Source organism: Strix uralensis, unplaced genomic scaffold (assembly GCF_047716275.1).
Source record: "Strix uralensis isolate ZFMK-TIS-50842 unplaced genomic scaffold, bStrUra1 scaffold_215, whole genome shotgun sequence".
Lineage (NCBI taxonomy): Eukaryota > Metazoa > Chordata > Aves > Strigiformes > Strigidae > Strix > Strix uralensis.
This window is the reverse complement of record NW_027436825.1, coordinates 125,266-143,294: the sequence shown is the minus strand read 5'-3', so window position 1 is coordinate 143,294 and position 18,029 is coordinate 125,266. Positions and strand designations below refer to the sequence as shown.

At 60.9% G+C, this 18,029-nt stretch overlaps 1 protein-coding gene across 2 annotated transcripts in view; it reads right to left on the bottom strand.

Annotated features, from left to right (window-relative positions):
- Positions 1 to 18,029, bottom strand: part of RNF40 (ring finger protein 40) — a 29,677-nt gene that overhangs the window by 8,757 nt on the left and 2,891 nt on the right. For both annotated transcript variants that reach the window (XM_074857448.1, XM_074857449.1), the window contains exons 4-14: positions 17,809 to 17,959; positions 16,414 to 16,674; positions 14,825 to 14,937; positions 11,256 to 11,402; positions 9,538 to 9,612; positions 8,596 to 8,715; positions 7,324 to 7,503; positions 5,114 to 5,249; positions 3,927 to 4,048; positions 2,832 to 3,328; positions 1,796 to 1,913 (exon numbers count right to left, since the gene is read on the bottom strand). In XM_074857448.1, the coding sequence (XP_074713549.1) occupies positions 1,796 to 1,913; positions 2,832 to 3,328; positions 3,927 to 4,048; positions 5,114 to 5,249; positions 7,324 to 7,503; positions 8,596 to 8,715; positions 9,538 to 9,612; positions 11,256 to 11,402; positions 14,825 to 14,937; positions 16,414 to 16,674; positions 17,809 to 17,959 (1,920 nt within the window). The remainder of the gene's footprint in view (positions 1 to 1,795; positions 1,914 to 2,831; positions 3,329 to 3,926; positions 4,049 to 5,113; positions 5,250 to 7,323; positions 7,504 to 8,595; positions 8,716 to 9,537; positions 9,613 to 11,255; positions 11,403 to 14,824; positions 14,938 to 16,413; positions 16,675 to 17,808; positions 17,960 to 18,029) is intronic.

Below are 18,029 nucleotides of genomic sequence, written 5' to 3'. Positions count from 1 at the left end.
GCAGGTGACGGCGCGGCGGGAGGGAACCACGTAAGATGGCGGCGGGAGGGAACGGGGCGGGGGGAATCACGTGACGCAATGGCGGGAGGTAATCACGTGATGTTAATATGTCGTTAGCGTGCATTAGCATGTCGTGTTTCATTACATGTCATTAGCATGTTGTTAGCGCATCATTAGCATGTCAATAGTGTTTTGTTAGCGTGTCATTAGTGTGTCATTAGCATGTCACTAGCGTGTTGCTATGGCGTAGTTAGCGTGTCATTAGCACGCTGTGAGCGTGTCGTTAGCATGTCATTAACATGCTATTAGCGTGTTGTGTGTCATTAGCATGTCACTGTGTTATTAGCATGTTAGCATGTCGTGTCATTAGCATGTCATTAATGTGTCGTGTCTCATTAGTATGTCATTAGTGCTTCATTAGCTTGTTGTTACTGTTTAATTAACATACTAACATGTCATTAGCATGTTAACATGACATTAGCATGTCACTACCGTGTTGTGTCTCATTAGCATGTCATTAGCATGTTGTGTCTCATTAGCATGTCGTTGGTGTGCCATTAGTGTGTCGTTAGTGCATCGTTAGCGTGTCATTACGTATTGTTAGCGTGTCGTTAGCGCGTCGTGTGTCATTAGCATGTCATTGGTGCATTGTTAGTGTGTCATTAGCATGTCATTAGCGTGTCATGTCACTGGCGTGTCGTTAGCGTGTCACTAGTGTGCCATTAGCATGTCGCTTGTATGCCATTAGTGTGTCATCAGCATGTTGTTACTGTGTCATTAACATGTCATTAACATATTGGCATGTCATTACCATGTCATTAGCATGTTGTTTGTCATTAGCATATCGTTAGTGTGTTGTTAGTGTCTCATCAGCACGTCACTGGCATGTCATTAGCGTGTCATTAGCACATCGCGTGTCATTAGCGTATTGCTAGCGTGTTAGCACGCCATTAGTGTGCTATTAGTATGTCGTTAGCGTGTCATCAGCATGTTAGCATGTCGTTAGTGTCATTAGCATGCTGTTAGTGTGTTGTGTCTCGTTAGCATATCATTGGCACATCATTAGCATGCTGGGTCATTAGCATGTCATTAGTGTCATTAGCATGTTGTTAGCATGTAACCAGCACATTGTTAGCGTGTCATTAGCATGTCATTAGGGTCTCGTGCCATTAGCATGTCATTAGCATGCCACGTCATTAGCACGTTGTTAGCGTGTCATTAGCATGTCATTGGTGCATTGTTAGTGTGTCATTACCACGTCACTAGCATCTCGTGCCATTAGCGTGTCATTAGCATGCCATGTCATTAACGTGTCATTAGCGTGTTATTAGTGTGTAATTAGCACGTCATTAGCATGTCGTTAGCGTGTTGTGTGTCACTAGTATGTCGTTAGCATGCCATCTCATTAGCACATTGTTAGCGTGTCATTAGTATGTCGTTAACATGTCATTAGCATGTCATTAGCATGTCATTAGTGCATTGTTAGCGTGTCATTAGCATGTCATTACCATCTCGTGCCATTACCATGTTAGCGTGCCATGTCATTAGCGTGTCATTAGCATAACATTAGCATGTCGTGTCACTAGTATGTTGTCAGCGTGTCATTAGCACGTCGTTAGTGTGTCATTAGCATGTCATTAGCATGTCGTTAGCCTTTCATTAGCGTGTCATTAGCACGTCGTTAGCGTGTCGTTAGCACGTTGTTAGCGTGTCGTTAGCATGCCATTAGCGTGTCATTAGCACGTCGCTAGCGTGTCGTTAGCGTGCCGTTACCGCGGCGTCAGCGCGCCCTGACCTCGGCCTTGCTCTTCCTCTCGGCCGCCATCAGCTGCACCTTGTCCCGCTGCTCCTTGGGCGCCGACTTGTACATGTCCAGCAGCAGCTTCATCTCCTTCTGGCTCTCCTGCGCCTTCCTGGCCGCCATGACACCGCCTCATTTGCATCTCATTTGCATAGCACAGCCCTGAAGGCCACTCGCCCCCCCCCTCCCCTCCTAATTGCCCCAATTACCACCCAAAACCCCTTTTAATTGCCCCCCCGGCCGCTTCCATGTGTCCAACCTGCCCCCCCCCGACCCCAAGAGCCCCCAAACTCCCCTTTAACTGCCCCCAGGGCCCCCCCAAGTGCCCCCCACCCCCCCAAACTGCCTCCCAGCCCCCCGATACACCCCCAGAACCACCCCCCACCCCACCCTGGCCCCTCAACCCCCCCCCAGAACCACTCCCCATCCCACCCCAGCCCCCCAAAACCCCCCTAGAACCAGCCCCCAACCCCCCAGCCCCCCCAGAACAACCCCCCACCCCCCCCAGCCCCCCAAACCCCCCCAGAACCACCCCCCACCCCATCCCAGCCCCCCCAAACCCCCCTAGAACCACCCTCCCATCCCACCCAGCCCCCCCAAACCATTCCCCACTCCACCCCAGCCCCTCAAACCCCCCCAGAACCACCCCCCCCAGCCCCCCAAACCCCCCCAGAACCATCCCCCACCCCACCCCAGCCCCCCAAAACCCCCCTATAACCACCCTACCATCCCACCCAGCCCCCCCGAACCATCCCCCACCCCACCCCAGCCCCCCACAAACCACCCCCCACCCCACCCAGTCCCCCCAAACCCGCCCTGAACCACCCCCCACCCCCCCAAACCCCCCTATAACCACCCCCCAGCCCCCCCGAACCACCCCCCCACCCCAACCCACCCCCAAAAACCCCCCTAGAACCACCCCCCACCCCACCCAGCCCCCCCAACCCCCCCCCAGAACCACCTCTCACCCCACCCCAGCCCCCAGTAAGCGCCCCAAAAATCGAGGGGTGACCCCCCCCACCCCCCTCACTTGAGCTCCCCCCGCAGCTGCTTGAGGACCTCGGAGTCCTTCTTCTTGGGCTCATCGGGGGGACCCTTGGGGCGCTCCCGCTCCCGCAGCCGCTCCCTTTCCCTTTCGGGACCCCCCCGAGATGCTCCGGGGCGGGGTGGGGGGACCTGGGGGGGCTCCTTAAGGCGGGGAGGAGGGGGCTGCGCCGGCGGAGGGGCAGCGGGAGCCGGGGGGGCGGCGGGAGGGGGGGGCTCCTCCTCCTCGGCCGCTCGCCGGGGGGGCGGCGCCTCGGGCGGGGCGGGTGTCATGGCTGCCTCCCGCTTGGCTTCCGGGGGGGCGGGGCCTGGGGGGGCCACGCCTTCTTCTTCCTTGATAGGGGCGGGGCCCGGCCCCCCGCCAGCGGCGGCGGTCGTGGTGGTCGGGGTCTCTTCTGGGGGGGCGGCGGCGGCAGCTGGGGGGGGCGGAGGGGGCGGGGCGCTGGCTTGGGGGGGCGGGGCGCCGCTGGCTTGGAGGCGGAGCTGGAGGAGAGAGGGCGGAGTCAGCGGGCCACACCCCTGAGGGGGCGGGACATTGCCCTTTTAAGAGACAGCACCCCCACCCCCAGGGGCCATTTTTAAGGCTCCGCCCCTTTAAAGGGGACAACACCCAAGCCCCGCCCACCAAGTGGGACCCACCCCAGCGCCCGCTGTCATTGCCCTTTTAAGACCTGCCCCGCCCCCTCGGTAAAGCCAAGGCACCACCCAATCCCCATCTCTAGGCCTGGTCCCACCCCCCCCCCCCCTTAAAGGAGCAACAGCCAATTGCCAGCCCACAAGGTGCAGCGGTGGCCCCACCCCCCTTAAAGAGACCACACCCCTTATGGGTGCGGCCCACCAGCTCACCCATCACCGCAGCCCCTTTAAGCTTCCCCAAGGCCCCGCGCCCTCCTGGGGAAGGCGGGAAAACACTGCCCAATCCCCTCCCAGGGGCTGGCCCCGCCCCCCCCCCCCCCCCCCCCGCTTAAAGGGGCTATGCCGCACCCCCTCTTAAAGGGGCCACACCTGCCTGAGGCCCCACCTCCTTCCCCGAGGCCACACCCGCCTGAGGCCCCGCCCCCTTCCCCGAGGCCACACCCACCTTGTTGATCTCAGCCTGCACCTCCCGCAGCTTCCGCTTGTAGCGCTGGACGTCGCCCTTGAGCTGGTGGTTGTGGTTCTGGAGGCTGCTGATCAGGTGACGCATCTCCCGGTTGATTGGCCCTGCGGAGGTGACACTCAGGACTCGGGGGCGGGACCCTGTGTCCGGCCCCGCCCCTTCCAGTTTCACGCAGGGTCATAGAGACCAGGGGGTAAGGGGGAGCAGAGCGGCCTATGGGGCTGTGACCATAGAGCTGGGGGGATGGGGGCACCATGGAGGGGTGGGGGGAGTGGTCCAGAGCAGCCCCAGATGCACAAACCCACCATAGAGACCTAGAACCATCCCAGAGGACCCAAAATACCATAGAGATCTAGGAGGGCCATCCCAGAGCACCACAGAGATATAGGAAGACCAACCCAGAGCATCTAACCCACCATAGAGCATCCAAAATACCACAAAGATCTGGGAGAACCATCCCAGAGCACCATAGAAATCTAGGAGGACCATGCCAGAGTATCCAGCCCACCATAGAGATCTAGGAGAACCATCCCAGAGTATCCAAAATACTGTAGAGATCTAGTAAGACCATCCCAGAGCACCATAGAGATCTAGGAGGACCATCCCAGAGCATCCAACCCACCATAAAGATCTAGGAGGACCATCCCAGAGCACCATAGAGATCTAGAAAGACCATCCCAGAGCATCCAACCCACCATAAAGATCTAGGAGGACCATCCCAGAGCACCATAGAGATCTAGAAAGACCTTCCCAGAGCATCCAACCCACCATAGAGATCTAGGAGGACCATCCCAGAGCACCATAGAGATCTAGAAAGACCATCCCAGAGCATCCAACCCACCATAAAGATCTAGGAGGACCATCCCAGAGCACCACAGAGGTCTAGAAGGACCATCCCAGAGCATCCAACCCACCATAGAGATCTAGGAGGACCATCCCAGAGCACCACAGAGATCTAGAAGGACCTTCCCAGAGCATCCAACCCACCATAGAGATCTAGGAGGACCATCCCAGAGCACCACAGAGTTCTGGGAGGACCATCCCAGACCCACCACAGCACCCCCAGGCCCCCTCCCCGCAGCCCCTCTCTCCCCCACTCTATGGCCCTGTGGGGTCCTCCCGGGGAGGGGGTGGGGTTTGGTGGCTGGGGGTGGTGCCGTGGGTCTCACCCGCCTGCTCATTGGCCGCCAGGTTCTGCTCGAACTCGATGCGCAACATCTCGTACTCCTTGCGGACCTGGGCCAGGGTGTCCTCCAGCTGGATGACCTCCGTCCGCAGGCGCTTCTGCACCCCCAGCTCGTCGCTCTGTCACGTAGGAGGGGACACGGGTGAGGGGAGAGCGAGGGGGAGGGACATGGAGGGGGGGGGACATGAGGGAGATGTGGAGAAAATGGAGAACGTGACGGAAAACGGGATGTGGAGAAGATGGAGGATGGGGAGAAGATGGAGGATGGGGAGAAGATGGAGAACGGGGAGAAGATGGAGAACGGGAAGAAGATGGAGAACGGGGAGAAGATGGAGGATGGGGAGAAGATGGAGGATGGGGAGAAGATGGAGGATGAGGAGAAGATGGAGGATGAGGAGAAGATGGAGGATGGGGAGAAGATGGAGGATGAGGAGAAGATGGAGCATGAGAAGAAGATAGAGGACGGGGAGAAGATAGAGGACGGGGAGAAGATGGAGGATGGGGAGAAGATGAACGGGGAGAAGATGGAGAACGGGAAGAAGATGGAGAACGGGGAGAAGATGGAGGATGAGGAGAAGATGGAGGATGGGGAGAAGATGGAGGATGAGGAGAAGATGGAGCATGAGGAGAAGATGGAGGATGAGAAGAAGATAGAGGACGGGGAGAAGATGGAGGATGGGGAGAAGATGGAGGATGAGGAGAAGATGGAGGATGAGAAGATGGAGGATGGGGAGAAGATGGAGGACGGGGAGAAGATGGAGGATGAGGAGAAGATGGAGGATGAGAAGAAGATGGAGGATGGGGAGAAGATGGAGGACGGGGAGAAGATGGAGGACGGGGAGAAGATGGAGGATGAGGAGAAGATGGAGGATGGGGAGAAGATGGAGGACGGGGAGAAGATGGAGGATGGGGAGAAGATGGAGGACGGGGAGAAGATGGAGGATGAGGAGAAGATGGAGCATGAGAAGAAGATAGAGGACGGGGAGAAGATGGAGGACGGGGAGAAGATGGAGGATGGGGAGAAGATGGAGGATGGGGAGAAGATGGAGGATGAGGAGAAGATGGAGGATGAGAAGAAGATGGAGGATGGGGAGAAGATGGAGGACGGGGAGAAGATGGAGGATGAGGAGAAGATGGAGCATGAGGAGAAGATGGAGGACGGAGAGAAGATGGAGGATGGGGAGAAGATGGAGGACGGGGAGAAGATGGAGGATGGGGAGAAGATGGAGGACAGGGAGGTCACAGGGGACACGGGGGGCAGGCCTGTCAGTGTCACCGTGGCGGCCATCTTGGATGGCCACGAGGACCCTTGGGGACACTTTGGTGACATCAATATCCACCCCCATGTTCTCACCATGATGGAGGCGGCCATCTTGGATGGCCAATAGTTGGACACCATGACGTCCCATGACCCCCAGGACCAACGGGACAGCCCAGGGAGCCCCCAGGACCCTTGGGGACATCTTGATGACATCAAGACCCACCTCCATGTTGTCAACAAGATGAAGGCAGCCATCTTGGATGGCCAATACTTGGACACATGACCCCCAGGACCAATGGGACACCCCAAAGAGACCCCAGGACCCTTGGGGACACTTTGGTGACATCAAGACCCACCTCCATGTTCTCACCATGATGGAGGCGGCCATCTTGGATGGCCAATAGTTGGACACCATGACGTCCCATGACCCCCAGGACCAACGGGACAGCCCAGGGAGCCCCCAGGACCCTTGGGGACATCTTGATGACATCAAGACCCACCTCCATGTTGTCAACAAGATGCAGGCAGCCATCTTGGATGGCCAATAGTAGGACGCCATGACCCCCAGGACCAACAGGACACCCCAAGGAGTCCCCAGGACCCTTAGGGACACTTTGGTGACACCAGTATCCACCTCCATGTTCTCACCATGATGGAGGCGGCCATCTTGGATGACCAATAGTAGGACGCCATGATGTGTCATGACCCCCAGGACCAATTGTGCATCTTGGAGAACCCCAAGAACCCTTGGGGACACCTTGGTAACATCAAGACCCACCTCCATGTTGTCAACAAGATGAAGTCGGCCATCTTGGATGGCCAATAGTTGGACGCCATGACGTCCCATGACCCCCAGGACCAACGGGACAGCCCAGGGACCCTCCAGGAGCCTTGGGGACAGCCCGGGCCACCTCGGGGACGCGTCCCCTCACCTCCATGTGCTCGATGTGGCGCAGGTGGCTGTTCTTGGTGGCCAGGAGGAGGGCGCGGGCCTCGTCCAGTTGCGTCTTCACCTGGAGGCTCTCGTGGTAGAGGAGGGAGAACTGGGACTGCAGCACCTTGTACTCCAGCGTCTCCTTCACCGCCTCCTCCGGCAGCGAGCGCAGGGCCACCTGCGGGGACCGTCCCCAGCCGTGTCCCCCAGCGTCCCCCCCCTCCTCCCCGCCATCATCACCCCCCCCACCCCGAGCTCCCACACGTCCTCGCTGGCCTCTTTAGGTCCCCAAATGTCCCCTTATTGCGCCTCTACGGTTGCGTTGGGTCATTGGCGTCGCCCTCCTGTCACCAAATGTCCCCAGTGTCGCCACAGGGTCCCATCGTGTCCCTCAGGGTCCTCCACGTGTCCCTCCCGTGTCCCTGCTGTCCCCAATGTCCCTCCTGTCCCCAATGTCCCTGATGTCCCCAATGTCCCTCCTGTCCCCAACATCCCTGATGTCCCCAACATTCCTCCTGTCCCCAATGTCCCTGATGTCCCTCACGTCCCTCCTGTCCCCAACATCCCTGATGTCCCCAACATTCCTCCTGTCCCCAATGTCCCTCCTGTCCCCAACGTCCCTGATGTCCCCAACGCCCCCCCTGTCCCCAACATCCCTGATGTCCCCAACATCCGTCCTGTCCCCAATGTCCCTGACATCCCCAACATCCCCGCTGTCCCCAATGTCCCTGCTGTCCCCAATGTCCCTCCTGTCCCCAATGTCCCCGATGTCCCCAATGTCCCTCCTGTCCCCAATGTCCCCAATGTCCCTCTGTCCCCAATGTCCCTAACATCCCTGATGTCCCCAACATCCCCGCTGTCCCCAATGTCCCTCCTGTCCCCAATGTCACCGATGTCCCCAATGTCCCTAACATCCCTGATGTCCCCAACATCCCTGATGTCCCCAATGTCCCCAGTGTCCCCAACATCCCTGGTCCCAAACATCCCTCCTGTCCCCAATGGCCCCAACGTCCCCGATGTCCCCAACATCCCTGATGTCCCCAACGTCTCTGATGCCCCCAACCTCTCTGTCCCCAACATTCCTGATGTCCCCAACACCTCCGATGTCCCCAACATCCCTCCTGTCCCCCACCTCCCCAATATCCCTCGTCTCACCCCCATCCCCAACGCCCCCCACCTCCTCGATGCCCCCGATATCCCCAGCGCCCCCCAATGTCCCCAGAGCCCCCCAATGTCCCCAATACCCCCCCCGCGATGTCCCCGGTGTCACCTTGAGGCGCTCGTGGCCGCGCACGGCCTGTTGGAGCTCCTGCTGCAGCTTCTCCAGCTCCGCCATCCGGCTGTTGGCCAGTTCCTGGTTCCCCTCCAGCTCCGCGTTCAGCATCTCAAACTTTTTTTTTTTTTTTTTTTGGGGGGGGGTGTCCCCCAAAATCCGGGGGTCACCCCAAAATCCACTCACACCCTCAACTCCCTCCACAAAGTGCCCCAAAATCTGTCCTAGGGACCCCTGTGACCACCCCAAGGTCCTCCAAAGACTTCTAGGACACCCCTGAATTCCCCCCAGGAGCCCCCCAAATTTCCTCAGTCCCCCCCCCCAGGGACCCCCTTGAATCCCCCAAATCCCCCCCCAGGGTGCCCCAACCCCCTCAGGGACCCCCAAACTCCCCCCAGGGACGCCCTTGAGTCCCCCAAATCCCCCTCCAGGGCCCTCCCAGGGTCCCCCAATCCCCTCAGGGACTCCCGAGCTCCCCCCAGGGACCCCCTTGAGTCCCCCAAATCCCCCCCCAGGGTCCCCCAACCCCCTCAGTGATCCCCAAACTCCCCCCAGGGACCCTCTTGAGTCCCTAAAATCCCCCCCCCAGGGCCCTCCCAGGGTCCCCCAACTCCCTCAGGGACCCCCAAACTCCCCCCAGGGACACCCTGAGTCCCCCAAATCCCCCTCCAGGGCCCTCCCAGGGTCCCCCAACCCCCTCAGGGACCCCCAAACTTCCCCCAGTGACCCAAATGCCCTCAAATCCCCCCCCAAGGGTCCCCCAACATTCCCATGGGACCCCCCCAACCCCCCCTAAACACCCCCTTAAGTGCCCTAAATCCCCCCAGGACTCACCCAGGGTCCCCCCCCAAACTCCCCCCAAGGGACCCCAACCCCCCAAATAGATGCCCAATGCCCCCCCTGAGGGTCCCCCCAAACCTCCCCCGGCCCCCCCAATACCTTCTGCATGCTGAGGGTGATCTGCCCCCCCTGGAACCCCCCGGAGCTGCCGGAGCCGTAGGAGCCCGAGGTCAGCTGGGGACATGGGGACGTTGGGGGACACCGGGGACACCCGGGGCACCCCAAGGATGTTGGGGGGTGTTGGGGACACCCCAGGGACACCCGGGATGTTGGGGACACCCCCCCCAGGGACACCAAGGACACCTCAGGGACATTGGGGACAGCAGGGACACCCTAGGGATCACCAGTGACATTGGGGACATCCAGGGGTCCCCGCAGATGTTGGGGACACGCCAGGGATATCAGGGACAAGCCCCCAGGTGCCACGTGGGGTGACTGGGGGTGCCACGAGGTGACCCCGAGTGACACGGAATGATCCCACGTGACAACAGGGGGGGGACGGATGACCCCGAGTGACACGGGGGGACCCCGAGTGACATGGAAGGACCTGAAGTGACATAAAGGGACCCCAAATGATGTGGGGGGACCTTGAGTGACACAGAGGAACCTCAAGTGACATGGGGGGACCCCAAGTGACACTCAAGTGACACAGGGGAACCTCAACTGACACCAAAGTGACATGAGGGGTCCTTAAGTGACATGGGGGGGACCCCAGGTGACATAAAGGGACCCCAAGTGACACAGAAGAACCTCAAGTGACACCTCAAGTGACATAAAGGGACCCCAAGTGACAACGAAGTGACATGGGGGGACCCCAAGTGACACTGAAGTGACACGGGGACACCTCAAGTGACACAGAGGGACCTCAAGTGACACCGAAGTGACATTGGGGGACCCCAAGTGACACAGAGGAACCTCAAATGACATGGGGGGACCTCAAGTGACATAAAGGGACCCCAAGTGACATAAAGGCACCCCAGGTGACATGAGGGGACCCCAAGTGACACCAAAGTGACGTGGGAGGACCCCAACTGACACAGAAGAACCTCAAGTGACACAGGGGGACCCCAAGTGACACCAAAGTGACACGAGGACACCTCAAGTGACACGCGGGGACCCCAAGTGACATCAAGGGATCCCAGGTGACACCGAAGTGACACGGGGGGACCCCAAGTGACACAGAGGAACCTCAAGTGACACAGGGGGACCTCAAGTGACATAAGGGACCCCAAGTAACATTAAGGGACCCCAAGTGACATAAAGGCACCCCAGGTGGCATGAGGGGACCCCAAGTGACACCAAAGTGACATGGGAGGACCCCAAGTGATGCAGAAGAACCTCAAGTGACACGGGGGGACCCCAGGTGACATAAAGGGACCCCAAGTGACACCGAAGTGACACGGGGGGACCCCAAGTGACACAGAAGAACCTCAAGTGACACGGGGGGACCCCGAGTGACATCAAGGGACCCCAGGTGACACTGAAGTGACACGGGGGGACCCCAAGTGACACAGAGGAACCTCAAGTGACATACGGGGCCCCCAAGTGACATAAAGGCACCCCAGGTGACATGAGGGGACCCCAAGTGACACCAAAGTGACATGGGAGGACCCCAAGTGACACAGAAGAACCTCCAGTGACACGGGGGGACCCCAGGTGACATAAAGGGACCCCAAGTGACATGGGGCGGGGGGGGACCCCCAGCGCTTCCAGCCCCTCAGAACCCGGCAGCAGGGCGGGGGCAGGTCGGGCCCAGACTTGGGGATGGTTGGGGACAACTGGGGACATTTGGGGACATTTGGGGACAGGGGTGTCACCTGCTCGAGGGCCTCGGCCAGGTGGCGGTCGAGGCGTCCCTCGCGCTTGCGCAGTTTGGCGCTGTCCCACTGCAGCCCCTCCACCGTCGTCCCCATCTCCAGCACCTTCGTCTCGGCCGAGGTGGCCTTGTCCTGCAGCTCCGCCAGCTGCGGGGACACCGTGGGGACACCGTGGGGACACGGGGGACAGCAGATGGTGTCACCAGCTCGGGGACAGCCAAGGGGGGAGTTTTGGGGGGGGCACCGGGGTTGGGGTCAGGGGGAAGCCCGGGGAGATGATGGGTTGGCACCGCGTGGGGACATCGATGGTGGCACCGCGTGGGGACATCGGCCACATCGACCCATGGGGACCTTGTGTCACCGTGTGGGGACACTGATGGTGTCATCGCGTGGGGACATCAGCCACCTCATCCCATGGACACGGTGGCCTTGTCACCCCATGGGGACCTTGACTGTGACACCTCATGGTGACATCGGCCACGTCACCCCATGGAGATGACGATCTTGTCACCTCATGGGGACATCGGCCATGACAACCCATGGGGACCTTGTGTCACCATGTGGGGACATCGATGGTGTCACCACATGGGGACATTGGTCATGTGACTCCATGGGGACCTTGTGTCACCCCATGGGGACATCGGCCATGTCACCCCATGGACATGATGGCCTTGTCGCCCCATGGGGACCTTGACTATGTCACCTCATGGGGACATCACCCACGTCACCACATGGGGACCTTGTGTCACCGCGTGGGGACACTGATGGCGTCATCGCGTGGGGACATCGGCCACGTCATCCCATAGACACGGTGGCCTTGTCACCCCATGGGGACCTTGACTGCGACACCTCATGGGGACATCGGCCACGTCACCACATGGGGACCTTGTGTCACCCCTGGGGACATCAACCACGTCATCCCATGGGGACCTTGTGTCACCTCATGGGGACATTGATGGTGTCATCGCGTGGGGACATTGGCCATATCACCCCTTGGGGACCTTGTGTCAGCGCATGGGGACATCAACCACATCGTCCCATGGACACGGTGGCCTTGTCACCCCATGCAGACCTTGACTGTGTCACCTCATGGGGACATTGGCCACGTCACCCCATGGAAATGACGATCTTGTCACCCTGTGGGGACATCGGCCATGTCATCCCATGGACACGGTGGCCTTGTCATCCCATGGGGACCTCAGTTGTGTCACCTCATGGGGACATCACCCACATCACCCCATGGAGATGACAATCTTGTCACCTCATGGGGACATCACGTCATCCCATGGGGACATGGTGGCCTTGACAGCGCATGGGGACCTTGATTGTGCACCCCATGGGGACATCAACCGTGTCACCTCATGGGGACAGTGGCCATGTCACCACGTGGACACGGTGGCCCTGTGACCCCATGCGGACATCAACCATGTCACCTCATGGGGACATCGGCCACGTCAACCCATGGGGACCTTGTGTCACCACATGGGGACATCGATGGTGTCACCGCATGGGGACATCGGCCATGTGACTCCATGGGGACAGCATGGGGACAATGGCCACGTCATGCCATGGAGCCCTTGTGTCACCTGATGGGGACATCAACCGTGTCACCTCGTGGGGACATCAGCCAGGTCACCCCATGGAAATGACGATCTTGTCACCATGTGGTGACGTTGGCCACGTGACCCCATGGGGACCTTGTGTCACCCCGTGGGGACATCGGCCAGGTCATCCCATGGGGGCGTGGTGGCCTTGTCATCACATGGGGACCTGAATTGTGTCACCGCATGGGGACATCAACTCTGTCACCTCACGGGGACATCAGCCCCATCACCCCATGGGGACCTTGACTGTGTCACCTCATGGGGACATCGGCCACGACAACCCATGGGGACCTTGTGTCACCATGTGGGGACATCGATGGTGTCACCGCATGGGGACATCGGCCACGTGACTCCAAGGGGACCTTGTGTCACCCCATGGGGACATCGGCCACGTCACCCCATAGACACGGTGGCCTTGTCACCCCATGGGGACCTCGACTGTGTCACCTCATGGGGACATCAGCCATGTCACCCTGGGGGGACACAATGACAGTGGTGGCACCCCTGGGGACGACGGCCACGCCCCCACCTGTGGGGACCTCAAGGATGTCACCTCCGCGGGCCCCACCCCCCATCTGGGGACAGGGGCCCTGTCACCCACCACTGGGGACATGGGGGCAGCCCAGGGACAGCGCGGGGTCACCCAGTGCCCCCCAGTTCCCTTCCAGTCCCGTCCCAGTGCCCCCCAGTCCCATCCCAGTGTCACCAGTGCCCTCCCAGTGACCCCCAATCTCCTTCCAGCCCCCTCCCAGTGCCCCCCAATGCCCTCTAATCCTCTCCCAGTGCCTCCCAGTCCCCTCTGAGCCCCTTCCAGTGCCCCCCAATCCCCTCCCAGTCCCCCCAATCCCCTCCCAGTGCCCCCCAGTTCCCTCTAACCCCCTCCCAGTGCCCCAATCCCCTCCCAGTGCCCCCCCCATCCCCTCCCAGTGCCCTCTAATCCCCTCCCAGTGCCCCCCAGGCCCCTCTAATCCCCTCCCAGTGCCCCCCAAACCCCTCCCAGTCCCCTCTGATCCCCTCCCAGTGCCCCCCAGTGCCCTCTAATCCCCTCCCAGTGCCCCCCAATCCCCTCCCAGTGCCCCCCAGTTCCCTCTAACCCCCTCCCAGTGCCCCCAATCCTCTCCCAGTGCCCCCCAGTCCCCTCTAACCCCCTCCCAGTGCCCCCAATCCCCTCCCAGTGCCCCCCAGTTCCCTCTAACCCCCTCCCAGTGCCCCCAATCCTCTCCCAGTGCCCCCCAGTCCCCTCCAACCCCCTCCCAGTGCCCCCAATCCTCTCCCAGTGCCCCCCAGTTCCCTCTAACTCCCTCCCAGTGCCCCCCAGTCCCCCCAATCCCCTCTAACCCCCTCCCAGTGCCCCCCAGTCCCCTCTAACCCCCTCCCAGTGCCCCCAATCCTCTCCCAGTGCCCCCCAGTCCCCTCCAACCCCCTCCCAGTGCCCCCAATCCTCTCCCAGTGCCCCCCAGTTCCCTCTAACTCCCTCCCAGTGCCCCCCAGTCCCCCCAATCCCCTCTAACCCCCTCCCAGTGCCCCCCAGTCCCCTCTAACCCCCTCCCAGTGCCCCCAATCCTCTCCCAGTGCCCCCCAGTCCCCTCTAACCCCCTCCCAGTGCCCCCCAGTCCCCTCCCAGTGCCCCCCAATCCCCTCTAACCCCCTCCCAGTGCCCCCCAGTCCCCTCTAACCCCCTCCCAGTGCCCCCAATCCTCTCCCAGTGCCCCCCAGTCCCCTCTAACCCCCTCCCAGTGCCCCCAATCCTCTCCCAGTACCCCCCAGTCCCCTCTAATCCCCTCCCAGTGCCCCCCAATCCCCTCCCAGTACCCCCCAATCCCCTCTAACCCCCTCCCAGTGCCCCCCAGTCCCCTCTAACCCCCTCCCAGTGCCCCCAGTCCTCTCCCAGTGCCCCCCAGTCCCCTCTAACCCCCTCCCAGTGCCCCCCAGTCCCCTCTAACCCCCTCCCAGTGCTCCCAGTACCTCCAGGGACACGCGGTGGTGTTTCTCCTGCAGCTGCAGGGTGAGGTCCTGCAGGCGCCGGTGCTCCCGCAGCAGCTCCCGCAGCAGCGCCCGTCCCGCCTCCGCCAGCTCCGCTGCGGCACCCAAATGTTGGGGACCCCCCCCACTGCGGGGGGGGGACACACACACACACACACACACACACCCCACAGGCCCCCCAAACCCTCTCGGACCCCCCAGCACCCACTGACACCCCCCCCAGCACCCTGAGCCCCCCAAAACCCAATGACCCCCCTCCAGATCCCCCCCAGGGAACCAGGTGTTGGAGAAACACTCCCCCCCCCCCCAAAAAAAAAGAGGTGACCCCCCCAAAAAAATCTGGGTGACCCCAAAAAAGGACCCAGGCACCTGGGTGACCCCCAAAACAGGGATCCAGACATTTGGGTGCCCCGAAAAAGGATCCAGGGGAACCCCAAAAAGGACTCCAGTGTCCAAGTGACCCCCAAAAAAGGGCTCCAGGCATCCAGGGGGACCCCAAAAAGTGACCCCAGTGTCCAAGGGACCCCCAACAAAGGGCTCCAGGCATCCAGGGGGACCCCAAAAAAAGAACATGGGTACCCAAGTGCCCCCCAAAAGAGGGATCCAGACATTTGGGTGCCCCAAAAAGCAACCCAGGCACCCAGGGGGACCCCAAAAAGTGACCCCAGTGTCCCAAGTGACCCCCAAAAAAGGGCTCCAGGCATCCAGGTGCCCCCAAAAAATGACACAGGCACCCAGGGGGACCCCAAAAAATGACCCCAGTGTGCAAGTGACCCCCAAAACAGGGCTCCAGGCATCCAGGGGGACCCCAAAAAAGAACATGGGTACCCAAGTGACCCCCAAAACAGGGATCCAGACATTTGGGTGCCCCAAAAAACGACCCAGGGGAACCCCAAAAAGGACTCCAGTGTCCAAGTGACCCCCAAAAAAGGGCTCCAAGACCCCCAAAAACACCCCAGGCACCCGGGGACCCCCAATAAAGGCAACCCAGGCATCCAAGTGACCCCCAAAACAGGGTCCAGGCATCCAGGGGGACCCCAAAAAAGAATGTGGGTACCCAAGTGACCCCCAAAACAGGGATCCAGACATTTGGGTGCCCCAAAAAACGACCCAGGGGAACCCCAAAAAGGACTCCAGTGTCCAAGTGACCCCCAAAAAAGGGCTCCAGGCACCCAGGGGGACCCCAAAAAATGACCCAGGCACCCAGGGGGACCCAAAAAGTGACCTGAGTGTCCAAGTGACCCCAAAAAAAGGGCTCCAGGCACCCAGGGGGACCCCAAAAAATGACCCAGGCACCCAGGGGGACCCCAAAAAGTGACCTGAGTGTCCAAGTGACCCCAAAAAAAGGGCTCCAGGCACCCAGGGGGACCCCAAAAAGTGACCGCAGTGTCCAAGTGACCCCCAAAAAAGGGCTCCAAGACCCCCAAAAACACCCCAGGCACCCAGGGACCCCCCAACAAAGGCAACCCAGGCATCCCAGTGCCCCCAAAACTGAACCCAGTGGCCCAGGTGCCCCCAAAGCCCCCAGGGAGAACCTGGGTGTCCCCCCCCCGCCCCCCAAAAAGACTCACGTCGAGCGGCCAAGCGGGCCCCCAACTCGTGGGCGCGGCGATGGGCCCCCGCCAAGCCCTCGACCAGGCGGGCGACGGCGGCGGGGGCGAAGGCGAGGCGGGGGCGCAGGCGCAGCTCCCCCTCCTCGGGGCCGCTGCGGCTCAGCGCCGCCACGAAGGCGGCCGCCGGCCCCCCCAAACGCCCCCCAAGTCCTCCCGGGGGGGGCGGAGCAGGGGGAGGGGGGGGAGGAGGGGGGGGCGCGGAAGGGCCCCCCCAGGGTTCTGCCAGGAGAGAATGGGAAAAAATAAATAAAAATGAGGTTTTATTGTGACACACACACACCCCCCCCCCCCCCCCAACATCCAGCACCCCAAAATGCTTCTCAGGGCCCCCCCAGCTGCCAAGAGCCCCCCCAGAACACCCCAAACTGCCCCCCAATACCTCTAAGGACCCCAATCGCCCCCCCCAATTGCCCCCAGTGCCCCCCAATAGCTCTAAGGACCCCAATTGCCATTCAGGACCCCCCCAAACTGCCCCCCCAATACCTCTCAGGACCCCAATTGCCCCCCCAAATTGCCCCCAGTGTCCCCCAACAACTCTAAGGACCCCAGTTGCCATTCAGGACCCCCCCAGACTGCCCCCCCCAATTGCCCCCAGTGCCCCCCAATACCTCTAAGGACCCCAGTTGCCATTCAGGACCCCCCCAAACTGCCCCCCCAATACCTCTAAGGACCCCAATCGCACCCCAGGGCCCCCCCAAACTGCCCCCCAATACCTCTAAGGACCCCAATTGCCATTCAGGACCCCCCAAACTGCCCCCCAATACCTCTAAGGACCCCAATCGCCCCCCCAAAAATTGCCCCCAGTGTCCCCCAATACCTCTAAGGACCCCAGTTGCCATTCAAGACCCCCCCAAACTCCCCCCCCAATACCTCTAAGGACCCCAATCGCCCCCCCAAATTGCCCCCAGTACCCCCCAATTGCTCTAAGGACCCCAGTTGCCATTCAAGACCCCCCCAAACTGCCCCCCAATAGCTCTAAGGACCCCAGTTGCCCCCCAGGACCCCCCCAAACTGCCCCCAGCACCCCTCAAACTACTCCCTAAGAACCCTTATTGCTTCTTCCAACCCCCAAAAGCCCCCCCACAACGCCCAAGAACCCCCCCAAACCGCCCCCAGCACCCCTAAATTGCTCTTAGGACCCTTAGTTGCCCCCCCAGGGTCTCCAACTGACTCTCAGGACCCCCCCCAGTGCCCCAAATTGTCCTTCATTAACCCTTAAAGCCCCCCCCAAACTACCACCCCCCCAAAATTGCCCCTTAGGAACATTAAAAGCCCCTTGATCCCCCAGGACCCCCAAATCACACCCCCAGCACCCCCAATTGCCCCCCCCCCCCCACACACATCCCCACTCACCCCTCCTATCAGGACCTTCGGCCTCACCAAGGGGGGCTGGGGGGGGCTCAGGCCCCTCAGGTCGGGGTTCAGGGGGGTCCCCAGGGGGGGCAGGGGGTGCCCCCCCCTCCCCCTCATAGCGCCGCAGCAGCGCCTGCACCTCTGCATCCAGCTGGGGGTTGGGGGGGGGACACACACAAAAATGGGGGAGGGTCAGGGCACCCCCAAACCCCAAGGGGGGG